Source organism: Heptranchias perlo, chromosome 23 (genome assembly GCF_035084215.1).
Source record: "Heptranchias perlo isolate sHepPer1 chromosome 23, sHepPer1.hap1, whole genome shotgun sequence".
Taxonomy (NCBI): Eukaryota; Metazoa; Chordata; class Chondrichthyes; order Hexanchiformes; family Hexanchidae; genus Heptranchias; species Heptranchias perlo.
This window is the reverse complement of record NC_090347.1, coordinates 18290460-18310871: the sequence shown is the minus strand read 5'-3', so window position 1 is coordinate 18310871 and position 20412 is coordinate 18290460. Positions and strand designations below refer to the sequence as shown.

At 40.9% G+C, this 20412-nt stretch overlaps 1 protein-coding gene across 2 annotated transcripts in view; it reads left to right on the top strand.

Annotated features, from left to right (window-relative positions):
• bahcc1b (BAH domain and coiled-coil containing 1b) overlaps window positions 1-20412 on the top strand; it is a 220666-nt gene that overhangs the window by 111742 nt on the left and 88512 nt on the right. For both annotated transcript variants that reach the window (XR_010966970.1, XM_068004128.1), the window contains exons 8-11: window positions 5975-6136; window positions 9723-9937; window positions 10565-10940; window positions 12924-13790. Coding sequence is in view for 1 of the 2 variants with exons in the window: in XM_068004128.1 (XP_067860229.1) it covers window positions 5975-6136; window positions 9723-9937; window positions 10565-10940; window positions 12924-13790 (1620 nt within the window). In the remaining variant the exon portion in view is untranslated. The remainder of the gene's footprint in view (window positions 1-5974; window positions 6137-9722; window positions 9938-10564; window positions 10941-12923; window positions 13791-20412) is intronic.

The window sequence follows — 20412 nt, the reverse complement described above, 5'->3', positions numbered from 1 at the left end:
CAAATGGTATATTGGCCTTCATTGCAAGAGGATTTGAGTACAGGAGCAAGGATGTCTTACTGCAGTTATACAGGGCCATGGTGAGACCACACCTGGAGAATTGTGTGTAGTTTTGGTCTCCTTACCTAAGAAAGGATATACTTGCCAGAGAGGGAGTTCAGCAAAGGTTCTCAAGACTGATCCCTGGGATGGCAGGACTGTCATATGAGGAGAGATTGGTTCGACTCGGCCTGTATTCACTCGAGTTTAGAAGATTGTAAGGAATCTTACAACACCAGGTTATAGTCCAACTGTTTTATTTGAAAATCAAATAAAACAGTTGGACTATAACCTGGTGTTGTAAGATTCCTTACATTTGTCAACCCCAGTCCATCACCGGCATCTCCACATCGAGTTTAGAAGAATGAGAGGGGATCTCATTGAAACATATAAAATTCTGACAGGGCCAGTCAGACTGGATGCAGGGAGGATGTTTCCCCTGGCTGGGGAGTCCAGAACCAGGGGTCACAGTCTCAGGATACGGGGTAGGACATTTAGGACTGAGATAAGGAGAAATATCTTCACTCAGAGGCTGGTGAACCTGTGGAATTCTCTACCACAGAAGACTGTGGAAGCCAAGTCACTGAATATATTTAAGAAGGAGCTAGATAGATTTCTAGACACAAAAGGCATCAAGGGGTATGGGAAGAGAGCGGGAATATGGTATTGAGATAGAGGATCAGTCATGATCATATTGAATGGCGGAGCAGGCTCGAAGGGCCGAATGGCCTACTCCTGCTCCTATTTTCTATGTTTCTGTAGTCAAGTTTAGAGGTAACAAAGGCATGGATGAAGGATTCAGCAGCAGATGAGCTGAAGCAGGGGCGGAGACATAGAATCATAGAAATTTACAGCACAGAAGGAGGCCATTCGCCCATCGTGTCTGTGCCAGTTGATAAAGAGCTATCCAGCCTAATCCCACTTTAAAGCTCTTGGTCCATAGCCTTGTAGGTTATGGCACTTCAAATGCATACCCAAGTACTTTTTAAATGCGTTGAGGGTTTCTGCCTCTACCACCCTTTCAGGCAGTGAGTTCCAGACCCCTCCCACCCTCTGGGTTAAAAAATTTCTCCTGAACTCCCCTTCTACCAGTTACTTTCAATCTATCCCCCCTGGTTATTGACTTCTCTGCTAAGGGAAATAGGTCCTTCCTAGCCACACTATCTAGGCCCCTCATGATTTTATACACCTCAATTAAATCTCCCCTCAGCCTCCTTACTTCCAAAGGAAACAGCTCCAGCCTATCCAATCTTTTCTCATAGCTAAAATTCTCCAGTCCTGGCAACATCATCATAAATCTCCTCTGTACCCTCTCTAGTGCAATTACATCTTTCCTGTAATGTGGTGACCAGAATTGTACGCAGTACTCTAGCTGTGGCCTAACTAGTGTTTTATACAGTTCTAGCATAACCTCCCTGCTCTTATACTCTTTGCCTCAGCGGATAAAGGAAAGCATCCTGTATGCCTTCTTAACCACCTTATCTACCTGTCCTGCTACCTTCAGGAATCTGTGGACATGCACTCCAAGATCCTCTGCTCCTCTACGCTTCTCAGTATCCTCCCATTTATTGTGTACTCCCTTGCCTTGTTTGCCCTCCCCAAATGCATTACCTCACACTTCTCTGGATTGAATTCCATTTGCCACTTTTGTGCCCACCTAACCAGTACATTGATATCTTCCTGCAGTCTACAGCTTTCTTCCTCACTATCAACCACACGACCAACTTTTGTATCATCTGCAAATTTCTTAATCATGCCCTCTACATTTAAGTCTAAATCACTGATATATATCACAAAAACCAAGGGACCTCGTCCTGCGGGACCCTACTGGAAACAGCCTTCCAGTCACAAAAACACCCGTCAACCATTACCCTTTGCTTCCTGCCATTGAGCCAATTTTGGATCCTACTTGCCACTCTCCCTTGGATCCCATGGGCTTTTCTTTTCTGACCAGTCTGCCATGTAGGACCTTATCAAAAGCCTTGCTAAAATCCATGTACACTACATCAAACCTGTTAACCTCATCAACCCTGCTTGTTATCGCCTCAAAAAATTCAATCAAGTTAGTCAGACACGACCTTCCCTTAACAAATCCATGTTGACTATCCTTGATTAATCCGTGCCTTTCTAAATGGCAATTAATACTGTCCCTCAGAATGGGCCTGGCTCAGCCTCAGACAGTGGCCAGGGAGAGTGATAGAGTCGGTGGCTAGGGAACGGAGTTTGTGGCGGGGACTGAAGACAATGGCTTTGGCCTTCTCCAATATTTGGTTTGAGGAAATTTTTGCTCATCCAGTCGGACAAGCAGTGCGACAAACCAGAGACTGTGGAGGGGTCGAGGGAGGTGGTGGTGAGGTAGAGGTGGGTGTAGTCAGCGCACATGTGGAACCTGACGTGTTTGCGGATGATTTCGCTGAGGGGCAGCATGTAGATGAGAAATAGAAGGGGGCCAAGGATAGATCCTTATGGGACTCCAGATCTAACGGTGCAGGAGCAGGAACAGAAACAGAAGCCTTTGCAGGTGATTCTCTGGCGAAGACTGGATAAATAAGAGTGGGCCGCTGATCGTCACTGCCTTTCACAGCCATTTCTGATTGGCTGGTAGGCACTGCCTTTCATAGACATTTCTGATTGGCTGATAGGCATGCCTTTCATAGCTATTTCTGATTGGTTGATAGTCACTGCCTTTCATAGCCATTTTTGATTAGCTGATACTGCCTTTGATCACTATCTCTGATTGGCTAACAGTCACTGCCTTTGATAGCCATTTCTGATTGGCTGATAGTCACTGCCTTTGATAGCCCTTTCTGATTGGCTGATAGTCACTGCCTTTGATAGCCATTTCTGATTGGCTGATAGTCACGGCCTTTGATAGCCATTTCTGATTGGCTGATAGTCACTGCCTTTCATAGACATTTCTGATTGGCTGAGTGTCCTTGTGCCTTTCCCTTATAAAGCATCAGTAGTGTGACTACCTGGTGCTGGCAGCATCTTGAAATGGCAATGGAAATTGCATTACGATTGGAGTGACAACCCTACTGCTTATCTCCCTTAAGATCTTTATTTAAAGTTTGGAACCAAGTCAACCCTTTGTGGCAGATGTGGTAATCCAATACCAAAGCGAGGCAGGTGTGTGGTACTCCATGTACTGCGGTCGAATGAGCAGCCAGTCCGGCTCCCAGAACCTGGAGGAGTAGACCTGTCACTGAGAGCTGGGAATCTTCCCACTCGGCTCCAGATAACCCTGAAAGCCAATGCCCTACTAGGTAGCATGGTCCTGCTTGAACAAACAGCAGGGAAGCTTTGCATTTCTCTGTGCTGGTAGAGTGCATGGTTTTAACTGGTAAAACTCCATCATTAACCCTGCACACACTGGGGGCTCCCTAAGCCTAGGCTGTGCCAAGCTCTGTGGACTTAGGTAAATGGGATGTGTCCTCTATATTAGGCAAACAGAAACTGTACCCATGCAGATTTGTCAGTAGTTAGGTTTGGAAACACATCAACATGTAATGGTTTTCTGCACATGTCAGACACACAGCTGACCAAAAATGTTTTCTTTAAATGGTATCTCGCCTCTACATCGAGTTGTAAGTCACCCAAATCTCCAGAACCAATATAAATATCATAAAATTATTCATAAAAAATTAAAATCATTCCAGGATATCAGTAACCGTTGTATTTTATTTTGTACCACCCAGTAGCAATAACCCACCCACTGTGTTATTATAACTGATCCCAGCAATTTCCAGAAGATTCCAACAGGGCAACATTACCATATCCTTCCAATTATTATTGTTGGTAGTTAAACTAATGAGATCAAATTGCTGATGTACATTTATTTATGGTTAGGAACTAACCTGTTTTCCAGGGTAATTGTGTTCACTTGTTACAAATATTTAGTTGAAAGTAGTTATGCTGAACTACTGTTTCATCTGTTTGCAGCAAAACTTGTAGTGTACTTTCAACTACAAGAAATGTTAAAAAAAGGTAGCATTTTTCTATTATTCTAGTTTTAATATGCTGTATTTTGGGAGACTATCAAAATAATCTCACAGAAACCATATAAGAGATGATGCAGAACAGAATTATGTGTGATTTGGACAGTAAACAGGATAAATTCTATAATTGCCGCGTGACTCATTCTGGTTTTTCCCTGTTTTTATATGGCTGCTTTTTATAATTGTATTTGCCTATTTCATCAGCCTTCCATTTAGTTTTTTAAGAACATTTTCTTGTCTGATCTTTATAGGATTATTCAGCAATTTGTTTTTGTTTAGTTTTGATTCTATTTGATTTATTCCTGTCATTCATCTTTCATTTTCCCCTTATAATTAAAAAAAAATTGAGAGATGTGGGTGTTGCTGGCAATTATTGCCCATTCCTAGGAAACTTTAGAGGGTAGTTGTAGGCCAGACTGGGTAAAGATGGCAGGTTTCCTTCCCTAAAGGACAATAGTGAATCAGTTGGGTTTTTACAACAATTTGATAATTTCATTTTCAGTTTTACTAATGCTAGCTTTTTATTTCCAGATTTTAAAACAGAATTCAGATTCTCAAACTGCTATGGTGGGATTTGAACTTATGTACTCAGGATGGTGTGTCCAGGTCTCTGGATTACTAGTCCAGTACCATAACCAATTGTTATCAAAATGTTACTGTTTTCTGCAAAAAAAATTAGTTACACACAAACTGGCCAGTCTAGAATTTGGAAACCACCAAAGGAATTGGTAGTCCACATAATATTTATAATGAAATTCTTTTTGCCAAATAAATAGTTTTGAAACTCTTGGAGGTGGGGGAATTTTTTTATTTCACAGACTTTGGATGGATTTTCACTTTCTGACATTTCTAGTTTTAGCAACAACTTGCATTTGACGTAGAAAAAAGTCTCTAGGCACCTCACAGAAGTATAATCAGTGAAAGATTGTTGCCGATCCAAAGAAGGAGATATTAGGAGGGGTGACTAAAAGCTTGGTCAAAGAGAGGGATTTATGAAGGGTTTTAAGGAAGGAGTAGGAAGTGGAGAGGTAGACAGTCACTGTTGCTGTGGTAATGTCATCCCATAATTTTGCTTATTAATTATGGGATCAATTAATAAGCAAATAGTTACTCCCTGTGGAAGGATATGTGTATCTAGTCCCTCTTCTTAATCACTTTCTTTCTAGTGCTACTCCCCTTCTCAAATTCATCAAATGAGTAAACCTTATTGTCCAGAAATGATATGGAGGAGGAAAATTCTTGTAATATAAAATTTGCTGATGACACTGATGCCCTGTGGTCAGCAGTATAATGAAGTTTGGTAAAATTCAAAGTGAACTAGACTAACTAAGCGGGTAGGTTCAGACACCCCTTCTTGTGTGCATTTTTGATGTTTCCTGTTCCAGAGTGCATAACCGTACATTCATCCACCTTTACATTCCATAGAGCCATCTATTTATGTTAGAATATTGCAATACCCTTCTCCCATTTCGTTTATAACTAATGCGAACCCCGTTGGAACTCAGGAATACATTTTGCATAACTTTCCCTCAGTGATTAAATAAATGAGGCAGCTAATAGGACAGAGTGTCCATGATCTGTGGAAGAAGTGGGCTTGATGGATCAATTGTCCTTTTCTCTTTCCATGCTTCCTTTTATGTTATTACTGTGAATCATTTTATCAGCTACGTGCTTAGGAAGAACAAATACTGTACTAGTGAATGATAGCTAAGATGAGGAGACTGTACAGCTGCTAGAATACGTGGGAGAAGAATTGTTCTGGTTGCTTTGTATCGTGACACTGTAAATGCATTCAAAAAGAAAGTGCTTGAGGTTTCACTACACATAATGACCAGAGCAGTTTGTTTCCTATAATTGTTCATCACAATATTTACATTTTAACATTTCTTTACTCAGTTTGTTTTTACAAATGATGTGTTTTTTTTTCTCTAACACAGGAATCGGGCACCCAGCTCTGCATTCCAACCTACCACCTGGATTTCCAGCATCGATGCCAAGTGCCATGCAGACAGTATTCCCGCTTTCTCAAGATCCTTCAGCCCAGCTTGTTATCCTGCCCACTGAGCCACCAGCACCACACCCAACTCCTCATCATCTCGGTAATGCACTGCATTAATGGTGTGCAGATTAGGGGCGGAAAATTAGCTTGTCTTTTAAAAATGTAAAATGCTCTATTCTACTTTTTATATTCTTTGAACAAGATAAATAGAAAAAACTTGATCAAATTCAACTAGTATCACAAATCACTGTTACTAAAAATTTTAATTTCTACCCCCATCAATTTTGCTAAGATTACATATTGCTTGAGATATCACTGTAAATAGATATGGCTGTAAAACACTTTGGGATGTCCTTTGGATGTGTAAGACATACTTAAATACAAGTTTTATCCTTCTTTCAGTCTTTTTCTCTCTCTCCCTGCACACACACACTGCCTAATTCTGTAAAAAATAAGATCTGCATTGCAATTAAGGGAAACCACACTGTGAAAGAGATATAACGATAAAACAATAAATTTGATATTTCCTTTCCTTTTATAATTTATAACAATAAAATTAAATGTATTTAAACAGGTCAATATAATAAAGACCAGATGCAAAAAGAAGTCTTTCCTGGAGAATGTACATCACGTGAACCTTTGCATATTGTTAGTTTTGATAAAAGCTTTATTATTTCTTTACTAATTTTATCTTTTTAGTGCAGGTAAATTGGACTAATTGTGGCCTTCCTATTGTCCTTTGTGTTGAGGTGTCATACTAAACATAGCAAAGAGCAAGGGGAGAACAGTGGCATAACTACTATTAGCTCTTGATGTCATGAAGAGGTGAAATATATTCCCTTTAAAATCCCGGAATGGCTGAATGATTCTCCCTTTGCTTGATTTAATTCGGTATTTTGAGTCGGCACGTTTAATTAGAACATATTTAGAAATGCATTGAAAGTCAGATCTATAATTTTTGCATTTAACATCATCACAGCCTTCACAAACACCTCTTTTTTAAAGGTATAAATAGATTAAATAAAACAACTTCTCACAGAAATATATGATTTTTCACACGGTCTAAGATCATAGTGTCCATTTTAAATTGATTTTTCCAATCAATTTGTGTCATGTATTCCCTAATCAGTGACTTCTGCATATTGACATTGAGAAGAGGAAGGATGACTGAGGGGCCTGAGACTGAATCCACACTCAAATACAGAGGATGAAAGTCATGACTTTATTGGGAGAATGAAGCCCAGACCTTCCGATTTAGTTCCCAGTAAACAGAAATCCCTATCAAAACTGCCTGTACTTTGACATTAATTAACACAAGTTATGTAATCTCATTCAGAGAGCCTGGAAAGGTAGGCTATGTAAAAATAGAAACTCTACACTGCAAGAAACATATGCTTAGCCTGACTTGGGAGTAAATGCGACCAGTTGCATAAAGGGAAAAGATATTCCGTTCCTCAGCCTTTATGTTACTGCACAAACAAATTCACCAAGACACTTTTTCATGAAACAGTAGGGTAAATTCAGCAGTCCAATGCTCTCAGCGGGAGCCGTGTCCAAAGGGAGCATGCGTCATAGAGTCAGGGTTACAGTTCTGTAGCCTTACTTCAGCCTTGTGCTTCCTTTGAGTTCAGCTCCTGATGGGAGTATGGGACTGCTGAATTTATTCTAATATAGGTTATCTAAAAATGTATCCAAGCTGGTGATTTATGTCATTGTGGAAGTTGCTAATAAAGGTGTCATCAGTAACAAACTGTAAAACATGATAATATACTAGTCGACGTCCTTGGCATTACTCTGGTAAGTCAGATGATGTGCTGCTTTACAAGGATAAAAGTTTTATATCATGTATGCACAATGCATTATTCTGCTAGGTTGGGCTGTGTCCCTTTAAGGTCATGAAAGTCTAATAGCTGTTAAATAAACAGAGGCTTAGGTCAGTCGGTGACCTGTTGTCTGGATAGGGAATTCATCAGATTGTAATGTGCTTGCCAATTTCAGATTGTGGTTCAGAAGCACTCAACATTTTAAGATTATTTTGAATCCATAACAAAGCTTGACATCTAGAGGGTGACATCTCGGCCTGACATCTGTGTTCACTACAAATATTGTTTTTAATATTTTATCGATATAGAAAATGTCCAGACATAAATACGTCCGCTTGCAGTGGCATAGTGTTCCCTTTACATTTGAAACTTGGGTTCAAATTGAGCCGAAATATATGTATGAAAATTCCCACTCAAATGCCATAACGGTCCTAACTGGAATTAGTTTCACCAGTCTTAATGGGCACTGGACAAAACGACACCTATTGTGGCATTAAATTCACATTATTACTCAAATTATCACTCAAATGAGTGTTTTAGAAAATTGAAATGCTGCATTAATGAAGTGTATAATTAACAAGATAAATTCATAAGTAGTAATTGGTTGGCTTTAAGCCTGCGTTTTAACAGCCTGAAGATTGTAGAAGGAAAAGACTGAGGGAGATTAGTAGTTCCCCATACTTTCAGGTCATGGGAAAGAATAAGTTAGAGCAAGTGTACTGTGCAATGTGATTTCAACACAATGGGGATGTAGAGAAGTGGAACAACAGGTAGGGCAACATATTTGCAGCTTAGAAGAAACAAGGAAGAAAAGTTCAGAAGAGCAGTGATTAGTAATATTGAGAACATAGAGAGAAATAGTGCAATAAAGAGAGATAAAACTGGTGGCCACGACTGAGGGAGTGATCATCTCAGATAATAAGCTTTTTTTTCCCAGGTCTTTCATTTTTGACAGGAAGGTCGAAACCAAGCTTCCTGGAGGAAGCTTTAGCAATGGAGCACATGTGGGAGTTCCATTTGAGGGCAGAGTAGATAGTGAGACCAAGAATGTCGATAGATGAAGAAGGACAAGCATGGAGTCATCAAATGTAAGAGGTTGCATCTCTTGGTTAGATGGATACCTGAAGAAACTAACTTTGAAGAATTGAAAGAAACCAGATTTTCATTGCCCATTGAAGGATAGCAGGAGATCTAAATGTAGTGGGTTTACATTTGCACTGCAAGAGGATTGGAGGTTGTGAGCACTAAGGGTGTATGATCTGAAGGAAGTTGATGAATGTAAAGTGGAATCATCAGCAGAAATCTTGATAGGGTTGAATGATTAGCGAAGAAGGAACAGATTGAGAGAGAAGACCGAGCTCTGGGGACTCCTGAGTTAATGGAAAAAGAATCAGAGGATGAGCCAGTGTGGTGTGAATGCTACATCTAACCCATGTTATAATTTAATCTGGGAGTGGGTGTTGGCTGCAACTAGGTGCGAAAGTAGAAAGATGTGCTATAATTCAGCATTGAAATTTCCCCAATTGTCTCACCATTCAAGACGAAGTAATTAAAAACTCTGCTGTGATAAGAACATCAAGAATCACCGACTTGCTCCCCATGCAGCATGATTGTAATAGACTCTATATTTGGTTCTGAAGCTGAGCTGTTTTTTGGTCAATTTTTGTATCAAATCATTCAATTTTAATAGGAACGAAGTTGGTTTCTAAGTTAAGTTGTATAGTTAAATAATTTATTAATTGTAATGTAAAACGATCTCAAACGAATGCTGTAATATGTCGGAACAACAGGGTGTCTTTGAATGTGGAAGGTACCGCCGTGATATTATCTAAATGTAACTCTTTCTTTGCTGGGGTCTTCCAGCTGAAGTGATGGATCCTGCACATTCTCTCTGGCCACCTATTTACCCAGCACGAGCGCCCACATCACACATGCAGCATCCAGGCCAGATTTCAGTATATCCTCGCTCGCAGCTTCTTCGGCAGCAGGAACTCTACATGTTACAACAACAGCATCAGCAGCAGCAGCAGCAACAACGGGCACAAGCACTTGAACTCCAGCGGCACTCACAACTAGTGGTGAGAAAAGAACACAATTAATTAATTTTGTTTGCATAGCTTTTTATTTTGACAATTTATAGTTTGTCCTCCATTCCCTTGCTCCCCACATTTTTCACAGCACCTCACACTCTGCTGAAATGATTCCTTTATGAGGAGCGACTCTCCTTTTGTGGCTGTAAATTTATTCTGATTAACATTTTTGATGACTGAAAAGGATCATATAATATATTACTTGAAGTGGAAAGTGATGATTACTAACAGGGCTCTAATCTCAGCTGGAAGCTCGTACCTCTGATTTGATAGTGTCTGCCTTCGCTCAGCTCCCTCCCATGCTAAGGAACAACAGTAATTGAGTGGTGCCTTGGGAGTTCTAGAGTGCGACAGGAAGTTTCGAGAAGACACTATCAAATTGGAGGGGAGAATCCCCAATGGAGCTTGTAAACTTAAAACATAAATGCACGTTTTATTGACAAAGTGTATCTCTATTTGAATCGGATAGCTGTCCCTCTGTTACTAATTTAAGAGTTAACTAAAAGTTTAGATTTGATGTGCTCTAACTTACTTGTAGGAAAATTGGAGGAAACAAGCAGACTCTTTGCCATTAACAATCTCAGTTGACCACCTGAACTCTTGTCTTTTCCTCAGGATCATCGGAAGGCAGAGGAGCGCCGAATAGAAGCAGAAGAACATACTCTAGAGAGGAATAGGAGATCACACAAAACAGTTGCCTTAAACTCTCCCAAGAGTCTTTCTTCACCTGTCATACTGCCATCTGGCATGTGTTCTGCCAAACTCTCACCATGCCACCATTCACCTTCTCTAAGACCCAAGTCAGGTTGCCCCACCCCCCAGCCCACTGCTCTATGTCCTTTACCTTCTTGTCCTTCTTCTGGTCCCACCATTGTCCCACAGTCCCCAGCAGTCAGCTCTCCTTCTTCCCAGAATTCCACAGGAAATCAAACAGCTGAAAAGAGAGTTGAAGGACAGCCACGTCAACATTATCCAGAATCCTTTGAGCCAGGTATGAACACGATTATTATCAACAACATAAGTATATATGTTTTGAGCAGAATTGAAAGGCTCCAGTTATTGTGAGTCCTGGTACTTCAAAATCTGACAGGATCACTATAATACAGATATTTCACTGGAGCAATGGCCTACTGACCAGTGGGTTAGTACATACTATAAAAAACATAGAATAACAGAGAATGGCTGGTGTAAAGGTGCATGAATCGGTGTTCCAACAAATGCTCCATTCAATTTTCTCCTATCCGGCAGTAAAACTACCAGTGGCTGGAAGAAGACCATTGGGAGACTGTTTATAAAGATCGATCAATAAATCAATGGCAAATGGATACAGACTATGTGCCTCTCACAGTTTATACAGCTCAAACCGTCTCCTTTTCTCAGAGGCAACACTCTAGTTGTGTGTTCTGACGATAATTGGTAGAAGCTAATGCAAATAATAAAACCTTGGGGGAGGGCAGGAAAAGCTACAATCCAACATTACTGCTCATTGGGGTATTCTATAAACTTTGAAATGGTCACTGTAACAAGTAGAGTCTATTAGCTGGGCATTTATACATTTACAATTTGTAGACGCTACCAGGAGAATATTGAAAACCAGATAGTTTTTGAGTTTTCAGTTGAAAGAAAATTCACTGATAAATGATTCAATGAACAACACACTGTTTGCCACTCTGAACAGGGTGTTAAACGTGTCAGGTATCAGTGGGTAAGATCTGCCAGTTTTCACCTGGATGATTGGATGAAGCACTTTGTGACACGAGTATGGAAAAGTCCAAGGCTCAGACTGTCTGACATCTCTGGAGGAAAAAAGAGGGAAATAATCATCAAAGCAAATTATAGATGACCCCTGTTCTGTTTTTTTTTTAATCTCAAAGTACTTTACATGATGCTTAAAATCTTGCAACTTTTCACATGAAAATCAGCTGAAAGTGCCTTATAGTCACCCTAAAGCCCAGCTATCATGTCTAACAAACTCAGAAGACACTAAAATCTGATATATTTCCTTCTAATTTTCAAGGTTAGATGATATGCAGCTGCTGAAATTCTTTTGTTTTATGTTGGAGAGAAAAGGAGGAAAAAGCCAGAGCAGCCTGGCAGATAGAAACCTTTTTATCCTTCAGCAGTCCTTGGGAAGGAAGCACTTTGGTGGAAGGATACAAATTCATCTGGTGGCTATGTCAAAGAGGCGGATGGATACCATTAATTACAGTCAGTTGATGACAAGGTAGTCAGGATGCTGCCAACCAGGATAAAGTCAGGGGCACCTTCAGAGTTCTTGGGGAAGACTGAGTGATAACATTTGTTTTGTTGCTTGAGCTCAGTGTCAGCTGTACAATCAGACGTCAGGGAGATTATCAGTTCAGGGTGGAGAGCGTTGCAGCGACGAGGCTTAACCCTTTCACCCCCATAAACAAATAGATAACCCTGCCCAAAGTTTTCAAGCGTAGCCACAACCTCTGCTCCTGCTTGCACTGCAGTTTGTTTTTTGTTCAGTAAGTAAATTCTCATATTCTTGTAGCAGTTTGTGAACATAAAACACCTGAACAAAAAATATTTTCTATTGCAGTTTCAAAGGTTGGTGTAGAGTGAGCATCGTGGCATTGTGATTGCTGTCACCTTAAGTGATGATTTATGCCCTCAGGCATATTCAATTCATCAGGGTAAAAAGAAGAATAAATTAAAATGGACTTAACGCAGCAACTGCATTGACCTGTAGGCTCTACAGGTCACACTTCCTGTTTTGTATGAAGAACAGGATCATGCACCCATGCAGTCGCCATGGAGAGTTACATACCAGAAACATCTGAACAATTTAAATGAAGTTGGCCCCATCGTGGTAGAAAGGAAATCTAGATCTTTAGAAAACTATCTCTGCTGGTAAAGCCACGATGAATGTTCTCAAATTCTGGCGAACTTCGAAGGTTAGTGATAGTTGTGTTGCATAAAACGTGTTCCTTCTCACTCTCTGTTCCAGATCTTCCACCTGGCTACACATACACAGCCGTCACCATGGGCTACAGTTCCCCAACTCCACTTGTGCACTCTGCCGATCCTGCACACCCTGAAACTATGCAACCTGTCACCACGGCGGCTGAACCAGAGCAGTCCAGGACCTTTACGCCTGGTGAGAAAATTCACTGTGATACTCGGCCAAACATGGTGGAGGAGGCAAGCCCCCTCGATAAACGGATCGCAACGAACGGACTGGATGCTGAAGAGCAAAATACACACAACGTTCTCTGCAACTCCGAAGCAAAGGAGACAGAAAATGCATTGCCAGCAGGGAATTCAACTGTGGAGCAACTTGAGTCATCTATGAAAGAAAACATGGAATGCTCAAGGCATTTGATTGCTGCTCAGGGAATTGTCACTGATGGAGGTCTTATAGGAGAAGAAGGTGGACAAGATATTTCAGTGACGGAGTCACCTCACTCAATCAGTGAGTCCACAACTTTAACCAGTGAAACATTGGACGTAAGGAACTCTGATCACTTGGGTTCGGTAGTTGAGACTGACTTAAAACAGGAATGCAAAATTGTTGAGGAAGCCAAGCAAGTGAATCAAGATGAGGATTCCGAAATTAGCCATGATGCCTCAGAGAGGGATGAAGTGTTCAAGTGGCGCTTGGACTGCATGGCAGGGATGAATGCCCTGGTGGCAGCTGGCCTCAGCATGGGAGAGCTCCTTGTTTTGGAGCCTGAGGTTCCCAGCACCCCCATACCACCGTCACACCCTACAACCTCGACCTTTTACCCCTGCTCAGGGATGCACGGAATAGCTCTGCTGAGTGAACTGGCTGAACTCGAACAGCAGCGACAAAACTGTGATGGCACCAGTCAAGGTAATTGCCTTAACGTACACATCTCTACTCTGCTTTGATATCACCGTTTGCATGATGACTTTTCAATTAGTCATTTTTAGTTTCTAACCATATTGAATCTTTTGCTTTGATTGTTCCTACGATTGGAAAATCTTCTCCCCTCCGCCACCCCCGCAATAAAAGTTATTTAAATGAAAGAACCTGGGTGATGGCAAAGGATTGTGATTTTTGAATATCCAGATTCCAAAATAAAAATTGATCTCATTGTTTAGTGGTCTTATCTAGTGACTAGCTGAGGCATGCAGAGCATCAATAGAAAGAACAAACTAACGTTTGTATAGCACCTCAGAATATCCCAAATCCCAGATTACAACCAACGAGTTACTTTTGAAGATAATTCACACACAGCAAGGTTCCACAAACAGCAAATGATTGAATGAACAGATAATCTATTCTGAGTGGTAATGGTTAAGGGAGGAATATTGTCCTGGACACCAGGAGAAGTCCTTGTTCTTTTTTTTGAGCCAAGGGATTTTTTATGTTCACCTGAGTATGGTTTAACGTCTCGTTAGAAAAACTTTTCAGAGATTCCGTGAATGATCTCTGGTCTATGCTGGGTTAGATGATTTGGGCCAGGGTGATGGTAGGGGTACCACCGTTGACCTCAGCACACCCACATTAAAAAAAAAGGGAAATATCAGCCACAGTTCCTGCTGCTGCTTGCTATCCAGTGACACATGTTGGAAGTGGGCATCAGTTGAGGACAGAATTGTGCTTGGCTATAATGTTGAATAGCCTGTCACTATCATGACTCACGCATAAATAACGGACGATTGGGTGAGCTTCCAGGTGGGTGCTCAGTGTCTATGGGACTCTATTCCACCAAATAGTCAACACCTTCAAGGAGGGAAAAGGAGGAAATTTGATTAGAAATGGAGAAAACATATTATCTTAAACAAGCATGAATTCCTCATGGAGGGAATGCGAAATTTCTGAAATTCAGAAATTTTGCCCATCCGGTTTTACACTAACAATAACGTTCCATTTGCATCATATAAGCGGAAGTGGAAGGGTGCACCTAACTGATAATTTGTGGGACAGCAAGAACTAATCAGTGAAATGATGCGGTTTACTGTGTATTGTTGAAGTTCTAGTTATCATAATATATGCAGCTTCTAACTAATAATTCTATTTCAGCTAAAGGTAAGATTTGGTTTGATACTTTAAACTGATTGGACTATTACCCAATGACAAAGCAGTTATGTGTCAGCCTCGACTCGCTGGTAGCACCCTCGTCTCTGAGCCAGAAGGTCATAGGTTCAAGCCCGATTCCAGAGACTTGAGCACATAATCTAGGCTGGCACTTCAGTGCAGTACTGAGGGAGTGCTGCATTGTCAGAGGTGCCATCTTACAGAGGAGATGTTAAACCAAAGCCCTGTCTATCCTCTCAGGTGAATCATAGAATAGTTACAGCTCGGAAGGAGGCCATTCGGTCCGTCGAGTCCATGCCAGCTCTCTGCAAGAACAATCCAGCAAGTCCCACGCTCCCGCCCTTTCCCCATAGCCCTGCAAATTTTTTCCCTTCAAGCACTTGTCCAATTCCTTTTTGAAAGCCACGATTCAATCTGCCTCCATGACCCCCTCAGGCAGTGCATTCCAGATCATAACCACTCACTGTGTAAAAAAGTTTTTCCTCATGTCGCCTTTGGTTCTTTTGCGAATCACCTTAAATCTATGCTCTCTGGTTCCTGACCCTTCCGCCGATAGGAAAAGTTTCTCTTTATCCACTCTGTCCAGACCCTTTATGATTTTGAATACCTCTATCAAATCTCCACTTAACCTTCTCTGCTCTAAGGAGAACAACCCCAGCTTCTCCAGTCTATCCACGTAACTGAAGTCCCTCATCTCTGGAACCATTCTAGTAAATCTCTTCTGCACCCTCTGTAGGGCCTTCACATCCTTCCTAAAGTGCGGTGCCCAGAACTGGATACGATACTCTAGGTGTGGCTGAACCAGTGTTTTATAAAGGTTCATCATAACTTCCTTGCTTTTGTACTCAATGCCTCTATTTATAAAGCCCAGGATCCTGTATGCTTTCTTAACTGCTTTCTCAACCTGCCCTGCCACCTTCAATGATTTGTGCACATATACCCCCAGATCTCTCTGTTCCTGCACCCCTTTTAGAATTGTACCCTTTAGTTTATATTGCCTCTCCTCGCTCTTCGTACCAGAATGTATCACTTCTAACTTTTCTGCATTAAATTTTATCTGCCATGTGTCCACCCATTCCACCAGCCTATCTATGTCCTCTTGAAATCTATCACTATGCTCCTCACTGTTCACTACCCTTCCAAGTTTTGTGTCATCTGCAAATTTTGAAATTGTGCCCTGTACACCCAAGTCCAAGTCATTAATATATATCAAGAAAAGCAGTGGTCCTAGTACCGACCCTGGGGAACACCACTGTACACCTCCCTCTAGTCCAAAAAACAACTGTTCATCACTACTCTCTGTTTCCTGTCACTTAGCCAATTTCGTATCCATGCTGCCACTGCCCCCTTTATTCCAAGGGCTTCAACTTTGATGACAAGCTTATTATGCGGCACTTTATCAAACACCTTTTGAAAGTCCATATACACATCAACCGCATTGCCCTCATTAACCCTCTCTGTTACCTCATCAAAAAACTCAATCAAGTTAGTTAAACATGATTCGCCTTTAACAAATCCGTGCTGGCACTCATTAATTAATCCACACTTGTCCAAGTGACTATTAATCTTGTCCCAGATTATCGTTTCCAAAAGTTCTCCCACCACCGAGGTTAAACTGACTGGCCTGTAATTGCTGGGTTTATCCTTACACCCTTTTTTGAACAAGGGTGTAACATTTGCAATTCTCCAGTCTTCTGGCACCACCCCTGTATCTAAGGATGATAGGAAGATTATGGCCAGTACCTCTGCAATTTCCACCCTTACTTCCCACAGCAACCTAGGATGCATCCCATCTGGACTGGGTGACTTATCTACATTAAGTACAGCTAGCTTTTCTAATACCTCCTCCTTATCAATTTTTAGCCCATCCAGTATCTCAACTACTTCCTCTTTTACTGTGACTTTGGCAGAATCATCTTCCTTGGTAAAGACAGATGTAAAATACTCATTTAGTATGTCAGCCATGCCCTCTGCCTCCATGAGTAGATCTCCTTTTTGGTCCCTAAACGGTCCCACACCTCCTCTTACTACCGATTTACTGTTAATATGCTTATAGAAGACTTTTGGATTCCCTTTTATGTTAGCTACCAGTCTATTCTCATACTCTCTCATTGCCCTCTTATTTCTATTTTCACTTCCCCTCTGACCTTTCTATATTCTGCCTGGTTCTCACTTGTATTGTCAACCTGACATCTGTCACACACCCCTTTTTTCAGCTTCATCTTACTCTCTATCTCTTTTGTCATCCAGGGAGCTCTGGCTTTAGTTGCCCTACCTTTCCCGTTGTGGGAATGTACCTAGACTGTACCCGAACCATCTCCTCTTTAAAGGCCGCCCATTGTTCAATTACAGTTTTGCCTGCCAATCTTTGATTCCAATTTACCCGGGCCAGATCTGTTCTCATCCCTCTGAAATTGGCCCTCATCCAATTGAGTATTTTTACTCTAGATTGAACGTAAAAGATCCCATGGTACTACTCAAAGGTGAGCAAGAGAGTTCCCCTGATGTCCTGGACAACATTAATCTATCAACTAATACCTAAAACGGATGATCTGGTCATTTATTTCAGTGATATTTTTGGAACCTTGCTGTGCACAAATTGGCTGCCACATATTCTGCATTATTACAATTCAATAGTACTTCATTGGCTGTAAAAGAACTTTGGGATATTCTCAGGTTGTGAAAAGCACCAAATAAATGCAAGTTCTTTCTTTTTTAAAGCAAAATTAAATGAATGCATTATGATACATATAGGTTAAAAAGCACTTCTTTAGTTGGAACATATGTATAAGAGGAACATTGATAAATAACAATAACTGGCACTTGTGTACCACCTCTAATGTAACAACATTCCCATGGAGCTTCACAAAGAGGGGTGGGAAAATGGACACTGACCAGGAGTTAAAAGAAGATTTAAAGGAGACGGTTGGGAAGGAAAGTTTTGAGGAAGTTTTTGAAAGTGGGGAAAGATGTAATAATGCAGAGGGGTTTAGGAAGAGAAGCCCAAAGTGCAGGGCTATGATGACTGAGGCTGTGCCAACAATGGGAAGGGACAAGTGTCCAGATTGAACGGAGAGAAGGTTGCGAGCTGGGATGTAGGACAGTGGGAGATATCAGAGACAGGGTGGGGCAAGGGGAATTTGTAAATGAGGATGAGAGCTTTGAAATCATATCAGTTCATTCACCATATTCTGCAGAGATTGCTGGATATAAGCAATTACATAATGAGATACTTTTGCTTCCCTTGGTTTTAAACTAGTACATGGAATGCATGATTAGTTTTAGTCCCTGCCTAAGCTTTTCACCACATTTGATTGTTTCCCTCCTCCTTGTTAAAAACAATTTGGTCATTACTAAATGATACTAAAATGTTAGATATATTTTAACTGGAATAATATAATCCATTTAAAATAAAGCTACTTTATAACTGAGGCTTTTGGGAATATATTCATATTAAAAACAGACCAATTTTTAAAAATCATTTTTCAATGCAGCACAGTTCACAAAAGGATGTGGTGCAAGGGATCAAATTAGTGTATCTTTTCTTTTTAGGTATTTATAGAACAAACAAGGGCACAATACAACAATGACTTATTTCCTGAATATGAAAACCTTCAAACTGTTGCCAAAAAAAATCCTCAGAGCCTGAAGCCCCTCTCTCTCTTTGTGTTACAAAAAGATAAAGAATTCTTCTTGTAAAACGAATCTCCCCAAAGGCCTGTATTTCACTCTGGTCTCAAAACACTGAGAGGAAACAATGCCAAATGGCTGTGATGTTGGCCCAGCACAATCAAACACTTCCTCCTGCCCACATTAGCATGGCAGAAACCCTCTCCGATCACTTCCTGCAGCTTTCGTGCGGCAATTTCACACAGGGAGCGACTTTCCCGTAGAATCACCAACTTTATGAGCAAAACAAGAAATAAAAGCCTCGTTTGGAAAGATGTAAAGCTGAGAAAAGAGAAGGCGAGCAGATAGTTTAGATATGACTACTTTACGGAATGAGTGCTAACTGCTCAGAGGTGGTTAATAAATGTAAACAGATTCAACAGGGAGCTGGGCTGTGTTGTGTCAAAAGAAATGACTGAGGGATACAAGAGTGAGAGTAGAGTGTGGTTTGTTTTCAACTTTGGAATCCTCCCCACCCCCTCCTCTCCCAGATAGGATGTAATGGTGTTTATCAGTCTTGTACATTTAATGTGGTCAATTAACTTTCTCTGGTTGCAAAAATCTATCATCATGATTAAAATCTTATTAGAAAGTGAAAAAAATTGCTTGAGGCTGCCTTTTGTGGTCAGAGATTTACTTTTTGTTCAAACTACCTCTCCTTTATTTAACTCCTGTCATTTGCTGCAGCTCCAATCGAACAAACTTACAGGCGATGTATCAATCTGCTATAGGCTGCTAAAGGCCCACATACTTGTTCATCACCTATGGGGACCTATTGATGAAAAGCAATTTAAAACAAATCTTGCTCATTATCTATAAGCTTTTGCTATGTAAATGTCACCTTTAGGGTTGACAATTGTAAACAATTTTACAACACCAAGTTATAGTCCAGCAATTTTATTTTAAATTTTATTTAAAATAAAATTGCTGGACTATAACTTGGTGTTGTAAAATTGTTTACAATTGTCAACCCCAGTCCATCACCGGCATCTCCACACCTTTAGGGTTGATACATTTCAGGAGGTTTAGAATATTGCTATACTGTCCTTCCCCACATCCCTTGTTAGCTGTATCAAAGTCAGGGCCACTATATAAATTAGGTATGCTAGAGCCACTGGTGGAAAGAAGAAATAAAGAAAGAATTTGCACTTATTTAGCACCTTTCTTGACCAAAGTGCTTCCAAGCCATTGAAGTACTTTTGAAGTGTAGTCACTGCTGTAATTTAGGGAAATACAGCAGCCAATTTGCCCACAGCAAAGTCCCACAAACAGCAATGAGATAAATGATCTGTTTCAATGATATTGGTTGAGGGGTAAATGTTGGCCAGAACTCCTCCCTTCTTCTTCAAATACTGACAAAGAATCTTTTACATCTATCCAAGAGGGCAGATGGGGTTTGGTTTAACATCTCATCTGAAAGCTGAAGTGTCAGCCAAAATTATGTACTTAAGTCTCAGGAGTAGGACTTGAACGCACAGCGTTCTGATTAAGAGGCAGTAGTGCTACCACTGAGCCAAGGCTGACACCTTCAGGAGATGGTTGTCAGAGGTTCCTTGGGAGGTCATAGCATTGCGATCATCAAACAGATGCTACAAGTGACACTGCAAGCTTTTTCTGGCTGCGGACAGGCAGAATGCTGAGTGCACACCATCCAAACCGTCAGTGCGGTTTGTCTTTACATACAGTTCCTGAGATCTGAGCAGTTTTTTCAGTTATCACCAGTGCTCTGAAATCCAGCCCACAATGAAAACGGGCTGGTCAT